This window comes from Pimephales promelas, chromosome 15 (genome assembly GCF_988280905.1).
Source record: "Pimephales promelas chromosome 15, fPimPro1.hap1.1, whole genome shotgun sequence".
Lineage (NCBI taxonomy): Eukaryota > Metazoa > Chordata > Actinopteri > Cypriniformes > Leuciscidae > Pimephales > Pimephales promelas.
Window position 1 is genome coordinate 35,464,693 of NC_142783.1, and position 23,627 is coordinate 35,488,319.

Below are 23,627 nucleotides of genomic sequence, written 5' to 3' on the forward strand. Positions count from 1 at the left end.
ATTATAACAGTAACTATATAACAGTAACAGTAACTATAACAGTAACAGTAATTATAACAGTAACAGTAACTATAACAGTAACAGTAATTATAACAGTAATTATAACAGTAACTGTAATCGTAACTATAACAGTAACTATATAACAGTAACATTAACTATAACAGTAACAGTTACTATAAAAGTAACTATATAACAGTAACAGTAACTATAACAGTAACAGTTACTATAAAAGTAACTATATAACAGTAACAGTAATTATAACAGTAACTAAATAACAGTAACAGTAACTATAACAGTAACTAAACCCGTAACTATAACAGTAACTATAACAGTAACTATATAACAGTAACAGTAACTATAACAGTAACAGTTACTATAAAAGTAACTATATAACAGTAACAGTAATTATAACAGTAACTAAATAACAGTAACAGTAATTATAACAGTAACTGAACCCGTAACTATAACAGTAACTGCAGTACAACAGTAACTGTAACAGTAATTATAACAGTAACTATATAACAGTAACAGTAACAGTAATTATAACAGTAACTAAATAACAGTAACAGTAACTGAAACCGTAATTATAACAGTAACTATAACAGTAACTGCAGTACAACAGTAACTATAACTGTAACTGTAATTATAACAGTAACTATAACAGTAACTACAGTACAACAGTAATTGTAACCGTAACGGACTATAACGGTAACAGTAATTTTAATTACAGCAAAACTATAATAATAACTGTAATGTGTGTTTGTATGACTTGTCTCCTCCAGAACGCTATGCCCATCTCATCCGCCATTTTTAAGAGCGAACACAAGAACCCGGTTCCTCAGTGTCCGCCACGATTGGACGTCCAGACGATAAACTCAGTTCTGTGGAGCCGAATGCCCAACACCTTCCTGAAGGTGGAGACGACTCGAGTCAGTGAGAGGCACGGGTGGATGGTGCAGTGTGTGGAACCCCTGCAGATGCTGGCCGTACACATCCCTGAGGAGAACCGGTACACACACACACACACACACACACACACACACTTGAGTCAGCGAGAGGCACGGGTGGATGGTGCGGTGTGTGGAACCCCTGCCGATACTGGCCGTACACATCCCTGAGAAACTGGTACACACACACACTCTCTCTTTCATGTGTTGCAGGTGTGTGGACGTCATGGAGCTGTCAGAGCAGGAGGATCTGCGTATGTTCCACTATCACACACTCCAGCTGTACTGCGCGCTCTGCGCTCACGGGAACACGCGTGTGTCTCACGCGCTCTGCGGCCACCTCGACCAATCACAGCTGCTCTACGCCATCGACAGCCAATACCTGTCGGGCGTGCTGCGCGAGGGCTTCTACAACGTCCTCATTAGCGTTCACCTGGAGACGGCCCGAGCCGCGCGCCTCATGATGAGCCGCGAGTTCATCGTCCCCGTCACGCCCGAGACGCGCGGGATACGACTGTTTCCCGACGCCTCCAAACGCCACCAGCCGCCGGGCGTCGGGCGCAGCGCCTCCCTCAAACCCCGGCTCAACTTAACCCCACCCTGCTTCGTCAGCGCCCGCCGCGAGCAGCACCTGCACAGCCCCGAGATCCCGCTCGATGTGCTCAAGGTAACGTTACACCATGTCCTAACTACACGCGACGCCGCGACACGCGATAAAAGGTATCTTTTCCATGTTAATCAGAGTTTTCGTCTTAACCAGACGCGACCTAGATAGCAAACTGACATTGAATCAACGTGGAAACAACGTTGATCTGACATTGTTTTGCTCATCGAATTAACGTTGAACCAACGTCAGATGCGTCATTCTTTCAAAACTAACGGAAAATCAACTTGAAATCAACGCGTTTTAATGTTATGAAAGCAAACCAATTTTCGATTTTCATTTAGCTTTGAAGAATGCCGCGTCTGACGTTGGTTCAACGTTAATTCGATGAGCAAAATCAACGTTGTTTCAATGTCATGAGAGACGTCGTTTCCACGTTGATTCAATGTCAGTTTTCTGTCTGGGGACGGCGACACGCAAAATTTCTAATTTAGAAACGGTTCCTATTTCTGCGACGTCGCGGCTGACGGAATGAAGAAATGACACTGGTTATGAGTACACATGATTTATTTTTAGTTAAAAATAGGTCACTGTGCCACAAGCGATAACGGATAATTTACCTCAGATTTTGAACGCATGTAATATGGCGTTCAAAATGAATTCTATGCAAACGTACGACTGTTCATAACAAAATTAGTCAATGAGTATATTTTGTTAATGTTTTGATTTTTAATAATGTTATTTCTCGATTTCTTCATCTTTTCCATGTTAATCAGAGTTTTTGTCCTAACCAGACGCGACGGCGACACGCGAAGTTTCTAATTTAGAAACGGTTCCTATTTCTGCGACGTCGCGGCTGACAGAATGTAGAAATTACACTGGTTATGAGTAGCTACACATTATTTATTTTTAGTTAAAAATAGGTCACTGTGCCACAAGCGATAACGGATAATTTACCTCAGATTTTTAACGCATGTAATATAGCGTTCAAAATGAATTCTATGAAAACGTACAACTGTTCATAACAAAATTAGTCAATGAGTATATTTTGTTAATGTTTAGATTTTTAATAATGTTATTTCTTGATTTGATTATGTCCTTACCCATTTCCAATGCGACAGTGCGCTTTCACAGAGAGACTCCGCCCACACGCTGTTCTGAATGTGTGGCGTCTCAAGCCTGTCGAATCGACGGCGTACCCCCGCAGACCCCTGTCCGTCGACGCGAACCCCTCTCCGACCCCTCCGCCGTAGCTCGAGGTGCACCTACGCGTCGAGGCGACGCAGACATCAAGGGCTTTGATTGGTCAGATTATACATGATTTCAGGAGTGTAGCTTTTCCGATTTCCCCCTCCCGCTATTAGCGCTATTTTTAACATTTGCACCCTCATTCTGATAATTATAATACTCTTATAAAGAAAGTAAATAAAGAATTACTCTAAAAATTTATTTCAAAAACAACATTCTCTCTCTTTCGCTCGCGGCGCACGGAACCAAAGAGATTCGCGAACCCCCCTTGCGTTCTGGCGGCAGAATGCACCGCGATGCACCACAACCTCACGCAGAAGCATAAAACGGCCACGACAGCGTAGCAGTGACGACGTAGCTACGCCGTGGAGTTGACGCAGAAGCATAATGAGGCCTTCACAGTCGCGTCGCGTCTAGTGTGGACAGACACTTGCTGTCGCTGGAATTTTATCGCGTCGCGTTTAGTTAGGACACGGTGTGACAGTAATTATAACAGTATTCATAACAGAAATTAGCGATTGCATTTGTAATCATATGGATTATTTGCACAGGTGTGAGATCCCGCTCGATGTGCCGAAGCCGTGGCGGGTTTGCATTTAAAACAGAAAAAACACACAATAAAATCAAAACAGAAAAATTAAACCGCAAAAAGACACCAAATAAAACGTAGGTTTTTTCTGTGCAGCACTTGTGTTGTGTTGAAGTGTATCTGTGCCGCGCAGGAGAAGGCGATCCTCATGCTGACGGAGGCGGTGCAGGGTGGAGGAGACCACATCCGTGATCCGGTGGGCGGCAGCGTGGAGTATCAGTTCGTGCCCATCCTCCGCCTCATCGGCACACTCCTCACCATGGGCGTCCTGAGCAGCCGAGACGTGCACAAGATCCTGATGCTCATCGAGCCCGGCGTGTTCGGGGAACGCCCGGAGGACGGGATGAAGGAGGGACTGACCGGAGCCGAGGAGAAGGCGGTCGAGGCCGGAGAAGAAGAGGCTCGAGACGGGAAAACACTCGTGAAGGGACTGTTGGAGAAGAAGCTTCCCGAGTCCGTCAAACGACAGGTCAGACACACACTCAACACTTCTCACATCATCAGTGTATTCGCTATAGTTTAGAAAATGGTGATAATTAGGGTTGGTTATCGAGAATCGAGTATCGATTGGAACCGAGACTAACTTTTCGTTTTTCCCGGAATCGTTCAAAAGTTAAAATTTCGATTCCTAGTTTCGATATTCACAGTCCGCCGAGTGGAAGAAGAAACCGCTGAACAACACCAACGAAGAAGCGTCTACCGGAAGTGTTGGCATAACCGCGCGAGTCGAACATGAGTAGCTTACGTCGGCGATCCAAAGTGTGGCTTCACTTTTCTAAAAATAACGAAATCTCGGCAAAATGCAAAATTTGTGACAAAAGGAGTATTTCCTTCAGAAAGGCCGTTGGTTAGCAAGGTTAGCTAAACTTTTTTGACCCTGCCTCTTAAAAGAATCGGAATCGAGAATCGTTAGGAACCGGAATCGAAACAAGGAATCGGAATCGGAATCAGAATCGTTCAAATTCAAACGATACCCAACCCTAGTGATAAATATGAACTCGGACTCACACACGTGAATTATGTTGAATATCTGTCAGCTGTTAAACTGAACTACACAATTAGTTATTATTAATTCAAATGAAAAATACAAATTATTATTATTCATACAATTTATAATTTTTTTATTCATTATTTATGCCACCGTTCAAAAGTTTGGGGGTTTAAGAAATAAAGAAATTAATACTTTTATTTATCAAGGACGCATCAAATGTGACCGTAAAGACATTTATAATGTCTTGGAAAAAACGTGTAAATTCTTTCTATTCTTCAAAAAATCCTGAAAAATAAAATGAATGATGCTTTCCGGAAAAATATGAGTGTTTTCAACACTGATAATAATCATAAATGTTTGTTGATCATCAGATCCTCATATTAGAGTGATTTCTGAAGGGTCATGTGAGTAATGACTGATTTGATCACAGGAATAAATTACACTTTACTGTATAATCACATGATGTCACAATTTTAAATGTATGTTTGATAGCTTTGTATTTTAAAATGCTTACCAACCCCAAACTTAGCAGATAGTTTATCGACATACAAAGGAGGAAATCGCAAGCATTTGAGCATAGTTTACAGTAAAGGTTTGGCTAGTGCTGTATATACTGTGGATAAATGTGAATGTTGTGTGTGTGCAGATGTGTGAGCTGCTCCACTACTTCTGTGACTGTGAGCTGAGGCATCGCATCGAAGCCATCGTGTCTTTCTCCGACAGCTTCGTCTCAAAGCTGCAGTTCAACCAGAAGTTCCGCTATAATGAGCTAATGCTAGCGCTCAACATGTCCGCCGCCGTCACCGCCAAGAAGACCAAAGAGTTTCGCTCTCCGCCACAGGAACAGGTGCTCACAATCATTATTTTTATCATTTCTAAGCATCTTTACAGAGAGTTCACATTACAGTGATCTGTCATCAGTTATGCATTTCAGAAATATACAAATCACAGTTAGCTAGAAATTAGCTAGAGCTCACTGAAGTCATGAATAGAAAGCAAAGTCTCTGTATTAACGGGTTCAGCAGGATCACGGTACATCCCTATGTTTCAGATTAACATGCTGTTGAACTTCAACATGGGAGAAGACTGTCCCTGTCCCGAGGACATTCAGGAGGAGCTGTACGACTTCCACGGAGAGCTGCGGCTGCACTGCGGTACGGGTCCGGCACCATATGTGGGAGCATTACTGAGTCTGTGCATGAACACCTTTACATCACAGTGTAACATTACATGTCATTTAGCTTTAGCATCGCTGAGCCTAAACGCAGCGGGCGTCACTATTTCTGAAGGAATAAATAACCAACAAATAAAATGTAAATGAATGATTTTGTCAGATAAATGCGTTGACCAAGTTTAGTGTTTTCTTCTTCCCTCGATGAAAATATATATGAATATTTTCCACATATTTTGATGCATTAACTGAACTTCTAGTGTTGAAATAAAATAATTACGTCAGATGTATTTGAAGCTGAATGTTCAATGACACATTTTTGCATTTGTAAAATGAAGTAACACTGAACAATACTTGTTAATCTTAGTCCATGTTCATTTCAACATTTTACTAATGCATTTTTAAAATCAAAAGTTTTTAAATATTATTATTTAATGGATCTGAGCTGACGTGAATTAATTCTGAATGTTAACATATTAATAAACTCTGAAACGAGTGTATTGCTCATTGCTAGTTAACACATTATCCAACTAATTCCACATGAATGTTCTTCTTTCCTGACGTTTACAGCACTAGAAATCTCAATTTTAAAACGATGCTTCTTCATATGTCGATGTCTCGAGTATAGATCAAAAACAGTTGTTTAGGGGTGCATTAAAATGAGAAATATCTTGATTTTAATGCTCGTTTAGTCTGATTTTAGAGCAGTTAGGGTTAGTCTGGATTAGTTTATGTGTCCATCCACCTTTTTTTTTTATGCAAATTTTGAGATGCATGTAAACTCTAATAATGCGTTATTCGCAAATGTTTTCTGGAAACACAGCTAGTGATGCTGAACTGCAGATGCGACTGAAGGAGATGTTTGAATGAATGAGCTCTGGCTTCAGATGTGATGATCCAGTGATGTCACAGTGGGTAAAGTGTGTCGGTGTGTGTCTCTGCAGGGATCCCAGTGGAAGAGGACGAGGAGCATCAGGACACGTCTATTAAAGGTCGTCTACTCGCCCTGATCTATAAGATCAAAGGTCAACCGCAGAGATGTGAAGCTGAACCCACAGAGAAAGAGCAGACCGCTCCCTGTAAGCACACCACACCTCTGGGCCACTGCAGCGCACTCTAGATTGTAGATTTGATTTGATTTTTATTTGCTTTATTTAATTTAATTTATATTTTCATTACGTATTATTTGCTTTTATTTTTTGTTTTATTATTATTTTTTATTTTATTTTTTATTTTATTTATATTTTATTTGCTTTTATTTTGTTTCGTTTTATTATTATTTTTTGTTTTATTTATATTTTCTTTACATTGTATTTGCTTTTATTTTGTTTCGTTTTATTATTATTTTTTATTTTATTTTTTATTTTATTTACATTTTTATTAAATTTTATTTGTTTTTATTTTGTTTCGTTTTATTATTATTTTTAATTTTATTTATATTTTCATTACATTTTATTTGCTTTTATTTTGTTTTGTTCTATTATTATTTATTTATTTATTTATTTTTTATATTTTTATTTTATTTAATTTGCTTTTATTTTGTTTTGTTTTGTTTTATTATTATTTATTTATTTATTTTTTATATTTTTATTTTATTTAATTTGCTTTTATTTTGTTTCGTTTTATTATTATTATTAATTTTATTTATATTTTCATTACATTTTATTTACTTTCTTTTTGTTTTATTATTATTATTTTTTTATTTCATTTTTTATTTTATTTATATTTTTATTTTATTTTATTTGCTTTTATTTTGTTTCGTTTTATTATTATTTTTTATTTTATTTATATTTTCATTACATTTTATTTGCTTTTATTTTATTTTGTTTTGTTTTATTATTATTTATTTATTTATTTATTTATATTTTTATTTTATTTAATTTGCTTTTATTTTGTTTCGTTTTATTATTATTATTATTCATTTTATTTATATTTTCATTACATTTTATTTACTTTTGTTTTGTTTTATTATTATTATTATTATTTTTTTTTTTCATTTTTTATTTTTTTTATATTTTTATTTTTTTTTATTTGCTTTTATTTTGTTTCGTTTTATTATTATTTTTTATTTTATTTATATTTTCATTACATTTTATTTGCTTTTATTTTGTTTCGTTTTATTATTATTTTTTTATTTTATTTATATTTTTATTTTATTTGCTTTTATTTTGTTTCGTTTTATTATTATTTTTTATTTTATTTATATTTTTATTCAATTTTATTTGTTTTTATTTTGTTGTTTTTTTATTTTTTTTTGTACCTGGACATGTTTTAGTGATATTGATGTAAACAGTTCAAAGCTGCTCTTCTACTGTATGCTGACGCTGCTGATTGAAGCATTTTTCTCCTTATAGTAAACATTCATCACATCTTTATACACACACACACACAGGTTCAATCCAATTTGGTGTGTGTTGCCTGAGCTCAGCAGTTTTGTGACATCTCAGTGGGATCGTTCAGTATTGACCTCTGATTGGCCGGTCTATAAAACACGCATTTACCTCTGATATGTATTATATATACATATATTTAATATAGATTTAATATTCTCTGTAATCTCCTGTTATCACTGTATAAACGAAGGGGCTTGACTTGACGGTGTGCGGCACCCACTTTGGGAAGCGCTTCTCGTGATCCTCAGGTGTGTGTTCTCATGTGCATCTCCTCTTGTGTGGTGTGTGTGTGTGAAGCGAACCTGAAGGAGCTGATCTCGCAGACGATGGTGAGCTGGGCTCAGGAGACACACATCCAGGACCCGGAGCTGGTGCGCGTGATGTTCAGTCTGCTGAGACGCCAGTACGACAGCATCGGGGAGCTCCTGCGAGCCATGAGGAAGACCTACACCATCAGCGCCGCCTCGGTCCACGACACCATCAACCTGCTGGCCTCGCTGGGACAGATCCGCTCGCTGCTCAGCGTACGCATGGGCAAAGAGGAGGAGCAGCTGATGATCCACGGCCTCGGGTGAGTGTGTGTGTGAGTGTGAGTGTGTGTGTGTGTCCACGGTCGCGGGTGAGGATGTGTTCGGATTACATTTACACTAAATTTATGCATTTAGTCAAATGTGTCTTACACCGCCAACACCTCCTGCTGTGGAAGAGCTCGGTCAGGGATATTAATAATAATAATAATAATTTAAATTACCGCTAAATCACTGGAGAGAGGCTTTATAGTAGAAACTGTAGCAATTGTAATTGAAATCTACTGTATTTCTCAGTGCGGACGGCGTCAGGATGTTTGCTAACGCTGAATCGCTGCTAATGCTAATTGAAAAGAGCTTGGCCGTGAGCTGCTGTTGAAAATGAAAAGATTCAGAGAACACAAGATAAATGTGTGTAAACTCACCCGTTGTCATGCGGGTTTAATGTGTGTGTTGTGTGTCTCAGCGACATCATGAATAATAAGGTGTTCTACCAGCATCCCAACCTGATGCGAGTGCTGGGGATGCACGAGACCGTCATGGAGGTGATGGTGAACGTCCTGGGCGGAGGAAAGTCTCAGGTGTGTGAGAGACACACACATCCGTACGGAGATGTTGGTGTTCTCCAGAACTGATGTTTCCTTGTGTGACAGGAGATCGCCTTCCCCAAGATGGTGGCCAGCTGCTGCCGCTTCCTGTGTTACTTCTGTCGCATCAGCCGGCAGAACCAGAAGGCCATGTTTGACCACCTCAGCTACCTGTTGGAGAACAGCAGCGTGGGCTTGGGTGAGTGTGTGTGTGTGTGTGTGTGTGTGTGTGTGTGTGTGTGTCTGCACTGTGGGTGCACGTGAGCTACCTGTTGGAGAACAGCAGCGCGATGGTGTGTGTCTGCTGCAGTCCATACTGCACTCTGCTGGTGAGTGTGAGTGATTGCATGTGTGTGAGCGTGAGTTTGTGTGTGTGTGTGTGTGTGTGTTGAATCTACTGATGAACACAGCAAGTCCCAAACATGCATGTAAACAAATAAATTATTTAATCTTTTTAGTATGTTATTTGATATTTTTTATTTTAAATGTTTGATTTATTAATTATTTTGATTGCTTTTGTTTATTTTAGTTTTACATTTTTATGATTTAATGAAGAATTTGATTTTGTTTTATATTTTCGAATGATTTGTTTTTATGTCTTAATAATTTAGTAGGGTTTTATTGTAATTGTTTTTATTTTTTAAAGTAGTAATTTATTTTTATTGTACATTTTTATGATTTAAGTATTTTTTTGTTATTTTGTTTTGTTTTTTTTATTTTAAAATTATTCAATGTTTCATTTTTATAATTTATACATTTTAAGTTTTTTGTTTTCATTACAAGACATTTACCCGTAATATTTTTCTGATTTACTGCACATGGTTGGCGTTTCCTGTGCAGTCCAAGTGAGTGTGTGTGTGTGTGTGTGTGTGTGTGTGTGTGTGTGTTTGCGTTGACAGCATCTCCGGCCATGAGAGGATCCACTCCTTTAGATGTAGCGGCTTCATCCGTGATGGACAACAACGGCCTAGCGCTCGCGCTGGAGGAGCCCGACCTGGACAAGGTGTGTGTTTACACTCTAATATCATCATGGTGTGTATTTACACTCTAATATCATCACGGTGTGTGTTTACACTCTAATATCATCATGGTGTGTGTTTACACTCTAATATCATCATGGTGTGTGTTTACACTCTAATATCATCATGGTGTGTGTTTACAGTCTAATATCATCATGGTGTGTGTTTACAGTCTAATATCATCATGGTGTGTGTTTACAGTCTAATATCTTCATGGTGTGTGTTTACACTCTAATATCATCATGGTGTGTGTTTACAGTCTAATATCATCACGGTGTGTTTACACTCTAATATCATCATGGTGTGTGTTTACAGTCTAATATCATCATGGTGTGTGTTTACAGTCTAATATCATCATGGTGTGTGTTTACACTCTAATATCTTCATGGTGTGTGTTTACACTCTAATATCATCATGGTGTGTGTTTACAGTCTAATATCATCTTGGTGTGTGTTTACAGTCTAATATCATCATGGTGTGTGTTTACAGTCTAATATCTTCATGGTGTGTGTTTACACTCTAATATCATCATGGTGTGTGTTTACAGTCTAATATCATCATGGTGTGTTTACACTCTAATATCATCATGGTGTGTGTTTACACTCTAATATCATCATGGTGTGTGTTTACAGTCTAATATCATCATGGTGTGTTTACACTCTAATATCATCATGGTGTGTGTTTACAGTCTAATATCATCATGGTGTGTGTTTACAGTCTAATATCTTCATGGTGTGTGTTTACACTCTAATATCATCATGGTGTGTGTTTATGCTCTAATATCATCATGGTGTGTGTTTACAGTCTAATATCATCATGGTGTGTTTACAGTCTAATATCATCATGGTGTGTGTTTACACTCTAATATCATCATGGTGTGTGTTTACAGTCTAATATCATCATGGTGTGTGTTTATGCTCTAATATCATCATGGTGTGTGTTTACAGTCTAATATCATCATGGTGTGTGTTTACAGTCTAATATCATCATGGTGTGTGTTTACAGTCTAATATCTTTATGGTGTGTGTTTACACTCTAATATCATCATGGTGTGTGTTTACAGTCTAATATCATCATGGTGTGTTTACACTCTAATATCATCATGGTGTGTGTTTACAGTCTAATATTATCATGGTGTGTGTTTACAGTCTAATATCATCATGGTGTGTGTTTACAGTCTAATATCTTCATGGTGTGTGTTTATGCTCTAATATCATCATGGTGTGTGTTTACAGTCTAATATCATTATGGTGTGTTTACACTCTAATATCATCATGGTGTGTGTTTACAGTCTAATATCATCATGGTGTGTTTACACTCTAATATCATCATGGTGTGTGTTTACACTCTAATATCATCATGGTGTGTGTTTACAGTCTAATATCATCATGGTGTGTTTACACTAATATCATCATGGTGTGTGTTTACAGTCTAATATCATCATGGTGTGTGTTTACAGTCTAATATCTTCATGGTGTGTGTTTACACTCTAATATCATCATGGTGTGTGTTTATGCTCTAATATCATCATGGTGTGTGTTTACAGTCTAATATCTTCATGGTGTGTGTTTACACTCTAATATCATCATGGTGTGTGTTTATGCTCTAATATCATCATGGTGTGTGTTTACAGTCTAATATCATCATGGTGTGTGTTTACAGTCTAATATCATCATGGTGTGTGTTTACACTCTAATATCATCATGGTGTGTGTTTATGCTCTAATATCATCATGGTGTGTGTTTACAGTCTAATATCATCATGGTGTGTTTACACTCTAATATCATCATGGTGTGTGTTTACACTCTAATATCATCATGGTGTGTGTTTACAGTCTAATATCATCATGGTGTGTGTTTACAGTCTAATATCATCATGGTGTGTTTACAGTCTAATATCATCATGGTGTGTGTTTACACTCTAATATCATCATGGTGTGTGTTTACAGTCTAATATCATCATGGTGTGTGTTTACAGTCTAATATCATCATGGTGTGTGTTTACACTCTAATATCATCATGGTGTGTGTTTACAGTCTAATATCATCATGGTGTGTGTTTATGCTCTAATATCATCATGGTGTGTGTTTACAGTCTAATATCATTATGGTGTGTTTACACTCTAATATCATCATGGTGTGTGTTTACACTAATATCATCATGGTGTGTGTTTACAGTCTAATATCATCATGGTGTGTGTTTATGCTCTAATATCATCATGGTGTGTGTTTACAGTCTAATATCATCATGGTGTGTTTACAGTCTATTAACCTAAAAAGCCTCAGTCTAAAACATGGATAAATCAACTCATCAACGTACAGTCTATAAGTCTCCTCGGCTTTTGTTGTCAATCGCGCTCGTTCCTGTTGTGTGTCCTCAAACTGGCAACCCGCGTGAGGGTCGAGTCTGTGGAGGCGGGGAAACAACGATCTCTGATATTTTAAATTTGGACTGCAGTACCTTTTTCGACCACTAGCTGTCATTCTTACACACTGCACCGTTAATCTGCTCAGCTGAGCATCAGACATGTTGTGTGATTCTTTGGTGTGTGTGTGTGTGTGTGTGCAGGTGGTGACGTATCTGGCCGGCTGTGGTCTGCAGAGTTGTCCGATGCTCCTGGTCAAGGGATATCCAGACATCGGCTGGAACCCGATCGAGGGCGAGCGTTACCTATCCTTCCTGCGGTTCGCTGTGTTCGTCAACGGTAAACACACACACACCACAAAATCACTCACAGTCACACACACACACACACACACTCTTTCAAAAACAGAAAACATTTGTAATGATCCCGCCTGGCAGTGTCTGTGCACCCTTGCACACTTTCACCTGTGTGTGTGTGTGTGTGTGTGTGTGTGTGTGTGCAGGTGAGAGTGTGGAGGAGAACTCGAGTGTGGTGGTGAAGCTCCTGATCCGTCGACCCGAGTGTTTCGGACCGGCTCTGAGAGGAGAAGGAGGACACGGGCTTCTGGCGGCCATGAAGGAGGCCATCAACATCTCGGAGAACCCCGTGCTGGATCTGCCCAGCACAGCCCCGGCGCACGCTTCAGATGCGTGAGTGTGTGTGTGTGTGTGTGTGTGACTGAGAGTGTGTGTGATTCTGATCGTGTGTGAGAGAGAGTGAGAGTATGATAGTGTGTGTGTGAGTGACAGTGATAGTGACTCTGGACCCCACACACACACACACACACACACACACACACACACACACACACACACACACACACACACACACACACAGTCATCCTCTCTCTCTCTGCTGCAGCTCCACTGAGGGCGATGAGGAAGAGGAGGTTGTTCACATGGGAAACGCGATCCTGTCGTTCTACTCCGCTCTGATTGACCTGCTGGGCCGCTGCGCTCCAGAGATGCACGTAAGTCTCACACACACACACACACACACATCGATCCTGATGACTGACTGATTGAGTGTGTGTGTGTGTGTGTGTTGATCTGGTCTCTCAGCTGATCAATAAGGGTAAAGGTGAAGCTCTGAGGATCCGGGCGATCCTGCGCTCTCTCGTTCCCACGGAGGATCTGGTCGGCATCATCAGCATCCCCCTCAAGATGCCCACCGTCAATAAAGGTCACACACTCTCTTACACTTCTAGTGTGTGTGTGTGATAGTGTTAGTGATAGTATGAGTGTGTGAGTAATGGTAATAGTGTGAGTGTGTGTGTGTGTTTCACATTCCCCGTATTCAGTCCAGCTGCTCATATAATAGATTGAACAGAACTGAATTATGAATCCCTCTTCCTCACACACACACACACACACACAGACGGCAGTGTCACCGAGCCTGACGTGTCGGCCAGCTTCTGTCCGGATCACAAGGCCCCGATGGTGCTGTTTCTGGACCGTGTCTATGGCATCGAGGACCAGAGCTTTCTTCTGCATCTGTTAGAGGTCGGGTTCCTGCCGGACCTGAGAGCCGCCGCCTCGCTGGACGCGGTCAGTGCGTCACACACACACACACACACTTATTAGACTGTAGTTACACTTCAGGTTGAAAGTTCAAGCGTGTTCATATATATGAAGAGTTCAGATGCAAAAGCCTCTAAATGCAATTTGAAATTTTCTTCTTTAATGATGATTTTTATCAAACTTGTATATTTAAGTTCAGTAATTTCACTTAAATAACAATTAATAGGTAATCATCATTGTCATTTAAGTGAAATCACTGAACTTAAATATACAAGCTTGATAAAAATGATCATTCTAGAAGAAAATTTCAAATGGCACTTAGAGGCTTTTGCATCTGAACTCTTCATATAGTTTAAATTAATTAATTATTTTTTTATTTTTTTGTCTTGTTGTTATTGTCGTGTGTTTTATTTTTTCTCTATTGGAAGCTGTAGGTTGTTTACTTAAGGGAGGGTTTTATTGTGGGGAATGATAATTTCATAAATTCAATGTTATTATCTGTTGACTTGATGTTCCAAGCAGAAAAACTAATAAAGAGATCTAAAATAAAGTTCCGGTAAACAATGTAAAATCGTCCAACATCGTAGTTTTACCTTTTACTTTTTTTTTGTCAATGGCGTTTGACTCGGCCTTTGCTTTGCAAACACTGGGCGGGTATTCCTACGTTCTCTTGAGTTCTCATCTGGTCTTCTGTTCTCTCCCAGGAGGCTTTGCGCACCACTGAAACGGCTCTGGCCATGAACCGGTACATCGGCTCTGCGATGCTCCCTCTGCTGACCCGCTGCGCTCCACACTTCTCCGGCACCGAACATCACGCCGCGCTCATCGACTCCACACTCTACACCATCTATCGCCTGTCCAAGGGCTGCTCGCTCACCAAAGCCCAGCGGGACGCCATCGAGGAGTGCCTACTGGCCGTCTGCAAGTGCGTATGCCAATCACAGGGACGGTTACCTTCAAAATGGAGATTGTGTCATCACACACAGGTGAAACTCGAAAAAGTAGAATATCGTGCAAAAGTTCATTTATTTCAGTAATTCAACTTAAAAGCTGGAACTTATATAGTATATAGACTCATTACATGCAAAGGGAGATATTTCAAGCCTTCATTTGTTATAATTGTGATGATTATGGCTTACAGATAAGCCAGAAGTTTCATGAAAATGAACTTTTGCACCATATTCAAATTTTCGAGTTTCACCTGTAATTGTGCAAAAGTTGGAAGTTGTTTCAAACCTGTATGAGTTTCTTTCTTCTGCTGAACACAAAGGACGATATTTTGAAGAACCAAACAGTTAATGGACCCATTCACTTCCATAGTATACACATATTGTCCTACAATAGAAGTCAATGGGTCCAGTTTCCTGTTTGGTTCTTTAAAATATCGTCCTTTGTGTTCAACAGAAGAAAGAAACTCATACCAGTTTGAAACAACTTAAAAGACTTAAAAGTCTTTTGTTGAATTAGTATTTTATTGTAGTTTGGTTTGGCAATTTACCTTTGACTAATAGAAATAGGCTAAATAGTCTTGTTGGTGTAAGTAGAATCCAGTCTATTGATATTATCATAGACAGAAATGTGATCATCCCTTATTTAAAGAATTTCAATTGTTTTAGGGTGCCGGCTGGTAGAACAAAACCGTTTTAATTATTGATTTATTTTCGGTGGCTGTTGGTCTATTGAACGCTTCATAGGAGGTGATTTTGTGTTTTATATATATATATATATGAACTATGATGTGTGCAATTCGCATTATGTATTGTGTTTTTTATGTATGTCTGTTACTAGTTTCAATAAAAGTAAACAAACAAACAAAACCCTGCTTTAAAAAGCCAGAGCGTTTAAAGTGGCACACCAGTTGATTTAACCTCTGACCTCTGTTCCAGGTTCCTCAGACCAGTTGATTTAACCTCTGACCTCTGTTCCAGGTTCCTCAGACCAGTTGATTTAACCTCTGACCTCTGTTCCAGGTTCCTCAGACCAGTTGATTTAACCTCTGACCTCTGTTTCAGGTTCCTCAGACCAGTTGATTTAACCTCTGACCTCTGTTTCAGGTTCCTCAGACCAGTTGATTTAACCTCTGACCTCTGTTTCAGGTTCCTCAGACCAGTTGATTTAACCTCTGACCTCTGTTCCAGGGACCTCAGACCAGTTGATTTAACCTCTGACCTCTGTTCCAGGTTCCTCAGACCAGTTGATTTAACCTCTGACCTCTGTTCCAGGTTCCTCAGACCAGTTGATTTAACCTCTGACCTCTGTTCCAGGTTCCTCAGACCAGTTGATTTAACCTCTGACCTCTGTTTCAGGTTCCTCAGACCAGTTAATTTAACCTCTGACCTCTGTTTCAGGTTCCTCAGACCAGTTGATTTAACCTCTGACCTCTGTTTCAGGTTCCTCAGACCAGTTGATTTAACCTCTGACCTCTGTTCCAGGTGATTTAACCTCTGACCTCTGTTCCAGGGACCTCAGACCAGTTGATTTAACCTCTGACCTCTGTTCCAGGTTCCTCAGACCAGTTGATTTAACCTCTGACCTCTGTTCCAGGTGATTTAACCTCTGACCTCTGTTCCAGGGACCTCAGACCAGTTGATTTAACCTCTGACCTCTGTTCCAGGTTCCTCAGACCAGTTGATTTAACCTCTGACCTCTGTTCCAGTTGATTTAACCTCTGACCTCTGTTCCAGGTTCCTCAGACCAGTTGATTTAACCTCTGACCTCTGTTCCAGGTTCCTCAGACCAGTTGATTTAACCTCTGACCTCTGTTCCAGGTTCCTCAGACCAGTTGATTTAACCTCTGACCTCTGTTCCAGGGACCTCAGACCAGTTGATTTAACCTCTGACCTCTGTTCTAGGTTCCTCAGACCAGTTGATTTAACCTCTGACCTCTGTTCCAGGTTCCTCAGACCAGTTGATTTAACCTCTGACCTCTGTTTCAGGTTCCTCAGACCAGTTAATTTAACCTCTGACCTCTGTTTCAGGTTCCTCAGACCAGTTGATTTAACCTCTGACCTCTGTTTCAGGTTCCTCAGACCAGTTGATTTAACCTCTGACCTCTGTTCCAGGTGATTTAACCTCTGACCTCTGTTCCAGGGACCTCAGACCAGTTGATTTAACCTCTGACCTCTGTTCCAGGTTCCTCAGACCAGTTGATTTAACCTCTGACCTCTGTTCCAGGTGATTTAACCTCTGACCTCTGTTCCAGGGACCTCAGACCAGTTGATTTAACCTCTGACCTCTGTTCCAGGTTCCTCAGACCAGTTGATTTAACCTCTGACCTCTGTTCCAGGTTCCTCAGACCAGTTGATTTAACCTCTGACCTCTGTTCCAGGGACCTCAGACCAGTTGATTTAACCTCTGACCTCTGTTCCAGGTTCCTCAGACCAGTTGATTTAACCTCTGACCTCTGTTCCAGGTGATTTAACCTCTGACCTCTGTTCCAGGTTCCTCAGACCAGGTGATTTAACCTCTGACCTCTGTTCCAGGTTCCTCAGACCAGTTGATTTAACCTCTGACCTCTGTTCCAGGTTCCTCAGACCAGTTGATTTAACCTCTGACCTCTGTTCCAGGTGATTTAACCTCTGACCTCTGTTCCAGGTTCCTCAGACCAGGTGATTTAACCTCTGACCTCTGTTCCAGGTTCCTCAGACCAGTTGATTTAACCTCTGACCTCTGTTCCAGGTACCTCAGACCGTCCATGTTGCAGCATCTTCTGCGTCGGCTGGTGTTTGACGTGCCGCTGTTGTCTGAATACTGTAAGATGCCTCTGAAGGTAAACATCATGTGACCATCGCCCTCATTCGTGACAGAGTGTGTTTATGCTTTCATTACGTAGATTTGACTTCAGCGTATCTCAGTTTTATTTCCCTCGGTTATTAGCTTGACTCCGCCCCTTCTAAGTCACTCCCACATTCATGATGTCATACTTGACTCAGTCCCCGCCCCTTATCGAGGCCCCTCCCCGGCAGTGACGTCACACGCATAACCTCTGAATATCTGAATGCGGATGCTGGTGTGTGTGTGTGTGTGTGTGTGTCGCAGCTGCTGACGAATCATTACGAGCAGAACTGGAAGTATTACTGCCTGCCGTCGGGATGGGGAAACTACGGCCTGGCGTCGGAAGAGGAGCTTCTGCTCACCAAGAAGATCTTCTGGGGGATCTTTGATTCGCTCTCTCAGAAGGTGATTCATTTGGGATTGTTGGAGCATGCTGGGTAATTATGTGGCTGCACACTTCCGTTCAAAAGTTTGTGGTCAGTAGATTTCTTTTTTTAAAGTGATTGGTCATTTAATGTGACACTAGCCCTCGTGCTGAACATCCTTTACCTCATTTGGTGTTTGCAGATCTCTCATTAAGCTACACTATAAAAAATACTGGGTCGTTTTAACCCAATTTTGGGTCAAATATGGACAAACTCAAACATTGGGTTAAAAATGTAATTTAAAAAATGTAACCCAATGGCTGGGTTTGTCCATATTTGACCCAAAATTGGGTTAAAACAACCCAGCATTTTTTAGAATGTACAGTATACTGTCACCAAATGAAGAGTTCAGATGCAAAAGCCTCTAAATGCCATTTGAAATTTTCTTCTTTAATGATCATTTTTATCAAGCTTGTATATTTAAGTTCAGTAATTTCACTTAAATGTCAATGAAGATTACCTATTTATTGCCATTTAAGTGAAATTACTGAACTTAAATATACAAGCTTGATAAAAATGGTAATTTTAGAAGAAAATTTCAAATGGCACTTAGAGGATTTTGCATCTGAACTCTTCAAATATTGGTCCATAAAGTCAGATCAATGAGGCCTATGATCAGGCAGCTCCAAGAAGAAATGCTGAAATGTGCGCTAATTGAAAGAAATATATGTTGATAACAGCATGATGATGATGAGAGAATTATAAGCAGTGTTTTGTAGGCTGATCCTCATATTAGAGTGATTTCTGAAGGGTCATGTGACACTGAAGACTGGAGTAATGATTGATTTGATCACAGGAATAAATTACACTTTACTGTATATTCACATAGAGAACAGATGATTTACATTATTATAATATTTCACTGTTTTTACTGTATTTATGATTAAATAAACGCAGCAGAGATGAATGTCAGCGACCCCAAACTCTTGAGCTGTTATATTGAGTGTTTGTCACTGTGTGTGTGTGTGTGCAGAAGTATGAACAGGACCTGTTTAAGATGGCCATGCCGTGTCTGAGTGCCATCGCTGGAGCTCTGCCTCCCGATTACATCGACTCCACGCTCAGCGCGGCGCTGGAGAAGCCGGTGTCTGTGGACGCCATGGGGAACTTTGACCCCAGACCCATCAACACAGCCATGTACGTGCACCTCGTCAGAGACTCACAAAATAAGAATCATGCATATGAATATATACAGCACGATTCAGATGATCTCTGTCTGATTTAAACACTCAGGAGGGGGAAAGTGACTCCTTCACAGATTTAGACAAGCGTGTGTTCAGTCCATGATATGATCACCTATAAAAATAAATCAAATATTTACAAATCACGTCCCACTTTATATTAAGTGGCTTTAACTGCCATGTACAGTGAAATTGATCATTTGATACTTTGGACTTGGACATGTTTTTACATTGTACTTATATATTTAAAAAATACCTGTATGTAGTTACATTCATAATTATACTGTTGACCCTTCCTTTGACCCACCCTTAAACCAACCCACACACACACACACCTGACCCTAACCTTACCCGTATCACTCCTCAATAGCAGAAATGTGTTTTACAACATGAACACAATAAGTACATTGTACTTTATTTTTTTATTTTGCTTTTTATTGAACATGAACATCAGTCAAAAACATCAGTGAACATCAGTGTTAAATGTAAGTATATAGTACTTAAAGCCACTTAATATACAGGTGCAACTTGAAAAATTTGAATATGGTGCATTTATTTCAGTAATTCAACGATATATATATATATATATTATAGATTACATTCAAAGTGAGATTCAAGCCTTTATTTGTTATAATTGTGATTATTGTGGCTTACAGCTTATGAAAACCTTTTCACAATATTCTAATATTGAATTTGGGGTTTTCACATCTGTAAACCATAATCATTAACATTATAACAAATAAAGGCTTGAAATATCTCACTTTGCATGTAATGAGTCTATATAATATATTAGTTTCAGCTTTAAGTTGAATTACTGAAATAAATGAACTTTTGCACCGTATTCTAATTTTTCGAGTTTAGCCTGTAAAGTGGGGCCACAAATCAAAATCAAAATAATAATAATAGATTTTATTTCAAATGCACTTCACATTTAAGACAAAGCTCAAAGTGCTACAGGTATGATCATAAAAACATCAATGTAAAATATAAAAAGTGCAACAACGATATTGTACAAGGTTAAACTTCATAAGTTCTGCTAAAAGTAATACAAAATCTGAACTTTATCTTCCTGGTGTTCCTCTCGCAGCGTCTGCCTCCCCGAGAAGCTGGAGTTCATCGCACACAAATACGCCGAACACTCGCATGACAAGTGGGCGGCCGAGAAGGCGAGTCGAGGAAACTGAGCTGGCGTCCATCACACACTTCACACACTTTACACACTTCACACACTTCACACCACCAATCGGTGACGAACATGAAGCAGAGCAACGACTCACCTATAGATACAGTTAAAATCAGCCTAAAACTCAAGATATCACGGCAAATTCCCCAGTTTATGTCTCAAATATGAAATGCTACACAGGTGAAACTCAAAAAAGTAGAATATCGTGCAAAAGTTCATTTATTTCAGAGATTCAACTTAAAAGGTGAATCTAATATATTATATGCAAAGTGAGATATTTCAAGCCTTATTTGTTATCATGTTGATGATCATTCAAAATTAGAATATTGTAAAAAGGTATTCTAATCTTTTCTTACAATAATAAATATTTTCTAGCCTACTCCTGAATGATGACACTTTGGTCTTCTGTCATTACAGCTGAAATTGTGTCATAAATGAACAATTTGACAATATTAACTCTGTCATCTTTCAGTTTGCCGCTTTGAAACATCCGTATTGTGTAAAGTGCTGTAGAAATACACAGAGAACACACACACTAAACATTGACTTTAACTTTGGATAACTGTGTAAATGCAAACGATGTTCCCGTGTGTCCGGTGTTCAGGTGCTTCTGGGCTGGAAACACGGAGAAGCCGTCGATGAAAAAGCAAAAACTCACCCAATGCTGAGATCCTACAAATCGCTCACAGAGAAGGTACGAACCGGCCGTCAGAACAGCCAGCGGTGCGTGATCTTAGACTCTCAGTGTGTGTGTGTGTGTGTGTCCCGCAGGAGAAGGAGGTGTACCGCTGGACGGTGCGCGAGTCCCTGAAGAGCATGCTAGCGATGGGCTGGAGCGTCGACCGAACCAAAGAAGGAGAAACCATGTTTCAGCAGAGAGAGATGGAGAAGATGCGGCGCGTTTCACAGGCCTCTCAGGTGTTGTTGTGGCAGATTTTCAGTCCCAATTCAAATCATCAAAGTCTGGTTCAGGTCTTGAGTCAAGGTTTCAGGTCTCAGAAGAAGTAACTTTATTGAGCAGTTCAATTAAAGTGAGATGCCAGCTGGCCATCTAATCTTACAATGGTCTGCACACATTCTTATACTTTGTAGTACCCAATTAGCGCTTGAATCGTTATCATTTCTCTCTTTGCTCCTCCCAGATTAAAAACACCTGCATCCTCATTTTATTTTTAATTGGGGCAACCTTCATTGCGCATGCGTATCATTTCTTTTAAAAAAATGGACATCTGTATTAGTGTCTTTTTACACAGCAGCCTCAAATCAGATCATGAACCATGAGCCCAATTCAATAATACGCAGCTGATAGGTGGACGTTTGTGATTGTGTGTTTTCAGGGTAACGGCTTCAATCCGAGTCCCGTGGACATGAGCAGCGTCCAGCTGTCCCGAGAACAACAGGTGACATCAGCAACAACTGTGCCCACAGAGTTTATGGTTAAATAAAACTTGAATTAAAAGTCTTCACTGCATAAATGATCCATTAAATATAGATCAGTCCTTATTGAAGCTAGAAGAGTTATTCAGTCTAGAGTGATTTTCTAGGTTTATTACGCTGCTGTCACTTTAAGGGATATGATGCGAATCTGATGCATCCATTTTTCTCACATCTCTTTACGTTAATTCAAGACTTTATGTAACTCCTTGAAGACTGTGCTTGCAAGGAGGCTAAAGACACTAGTCTGATCGTGCTTGAATGCTTTAAATGTATTTGCCATAGCTGTCAACATTGAACATTGATTTCCAGAATCCATCGCCAAAATAAGGGTTTTTTACATTATTAAGAGCATAAGAAACAAATGAAAAAAAAAAAGATATTTTTATTCCTATGTTATGCTATGACCTCTGTAGTGGACACCAGGACTCGATTGTTTAAAAAAATGACATGAAAATATATATAGAAAAAATAATGGGTATTTTTGACATATAAACATCGTTTTTTTGTTTGTTTGTTTTTTGCCTGGAAACGGTTCCAACACGCTTGCTTGTCGTGTGAAAAATAGGCATCTCTGGTTCAATTTCTAGCATGCACACGTTTGCGCGCGTCACGCAGGCAGTGTGCAAGCTCTAATCTGTTGGGAGCCGAAATAAAAACCATAGACGGTAAAATAAAAACGGTCACGCCACGCAGCCAGTGTGTCTCCGGCGCTGCATCCGAGTATGAACGACTTCAAGCCGAATATGTCCGAGCTTGTACGTCTCACACAATCAGAACGTAAAAATACGGGATATTTTACGGGAAAATACTAAAACGGGAAGACAGCGGGAACAGAGACGTGAGAAACCCCGAAAAAACGGGAGGGTTGACAGCTATGGTATTTGCATGAATAAGAGTGTGATCGTATATCGTAACGCTAGCCAGAGGATGACGGGAAAAACACTGATGCTGTGTTAATTGCATTAAATATTTTTAACGTGTTTAACTGAAAAAAAAAATAAATCGCATACGTTAACACGTTAATTTTGACCGCTCTAAATAACAGGCCAGTGTGTTCATTGTATTATTGATGCCAGTGTATTGTAGGTAGACTCTGGTCTTTGAGTGTTTTGTTGTGTGTTTTTCAGTCGATGGTTGAGGTCGTGGCTGAAAACTATCACAACATCTGGGCCAAGAAAAAGAAGAGTGATCTGGGAACTAGAGGTTTGCCTTGTCCTCAGCTTTCAGTCATCGTGCCTTGTAAAAATGTCATGCGTGACAAGGCCATGTGTCATGTGAAGGTCATGAGTGACGGGTGAAGGTCATGCATGTTGTGTGAAAGTCATGCATGTCATGTGAAGGTCATGTGTGATGTGTAAATGTCATTTTCATCCGTGACGTGTGAAGGTCATGCGTGACGTGTGAAGGTCATCCGTGACGTGTGAAGGTCATGCGTGACGTGTGAAGGTCATGCGTGACGTGTGAAGGTCATGCGTGATGTGTGAAGGTCATGCATGTTTTGTGAAGGTCATGCATGTTGTGTAAAGGTCATCTGTGATGTGTGAAGGTTATGCGTGATGTGTAAACGTCATTTTCATCCGTGACGTGTGAAGGTCATCCGTGATGTTTGAAGGTCATGCATGTCGTTT

General features: G+C 39.8%; 1 protein-coding gene across 12 annotated transcripts in view; it reads left to right on the forward strand.

Moving 5' to 3' along the window:
- LOC120477680 (ryanodine receptor 3) overlaps window positions 1–23,627 on the forward strand; it is a 122,080-nt gene that overhangs the window by 51,830 nt on the left and 46,623 nt on the right. For all 12 annotated transcript variants that reach the window (XM_039669365.2, XM_089120624.1, XM_089120627.1 and 9 more), the window contains exons 35-58: window positions 783–1,009; window positions 1,161–1,614; window positions 3,522–3,857; window positions 5,026–5,226; window positions 5,431–5,533; window positions 6,495–6,629; window positions 8,241–8,514; window positions 8,937–9,051; window positions 9,124–9,256; window positions 9,957–10,060; window positions 12,644–12,779; window positions 12,943–13,129; window positions 13,341–13,449; window positions 13,541–13,661; window positions 13,857–14,026; window positions 14,704–14,924; window positions 17,678–17,768; window positions 18,038–18,178; window positions 19,172–19,335; window positions 20,467–20,545; window positions 21,167–21,256; window positions 21,334–21,480; window positions 21,900–21,962; window positions 23,127–23,202. In XM_039669365.2, coding sequence (XP_039525299.2) covers window positions 783–1,009; window positions 1,161–1,614; window positions 3,522–3,857; window positions 5,026–5,226; window positions 5,431–5,533; window positions 6,495–6,629; window positions 8,241–8,514; window positions 8,937–9,051; window positions 9,124–9,256; window positions 9,957–10,060; window positions 12,644–12,779; window positions 12,943–13,129; window positions 13,341–13,449; window positions 13,541–13,661; window positions 13,857–14,026; window positions 14,704–14,924; window positions 17,678–17,768; window positions 18,038–18,178; window positions 19,172–19,335; window positions 20,467–20,545; window positions 21,167–21,256; window positions 21,334–21,480; window positions 21,900–21,962; window positions 23,127–23,202 — 3,877 coding nt within the window. The remainder of the gene's footprint in view (window positions 1–782; window positions 1,010–1,160; window positions 1,615–3,521; window positions 3,858–5,025; window positions 5,227–5,430; window positions 5,534–6,494; window positions 6,630–8,240; window positions 8,515–8,936; window positions 9,052–9,123; window positions 9,257–9,956; window positions 10,061–12,643; window positions 12,780–12,942; window positions 13,130–13,340; window positions 13,450–13,540; window positions 13,662–13,856; window positions 14,027–14,703; window positions 14,925–17,677; window positions 17,769–18,037; window positions 18,179–19,171; window positions 19,336–20,466; window positions 20,546–21,166; window positions 21,257–21,333; window positions 21,481–21,899; window positions 21,963–23,126; window positions 23,203–23,627) is intronic.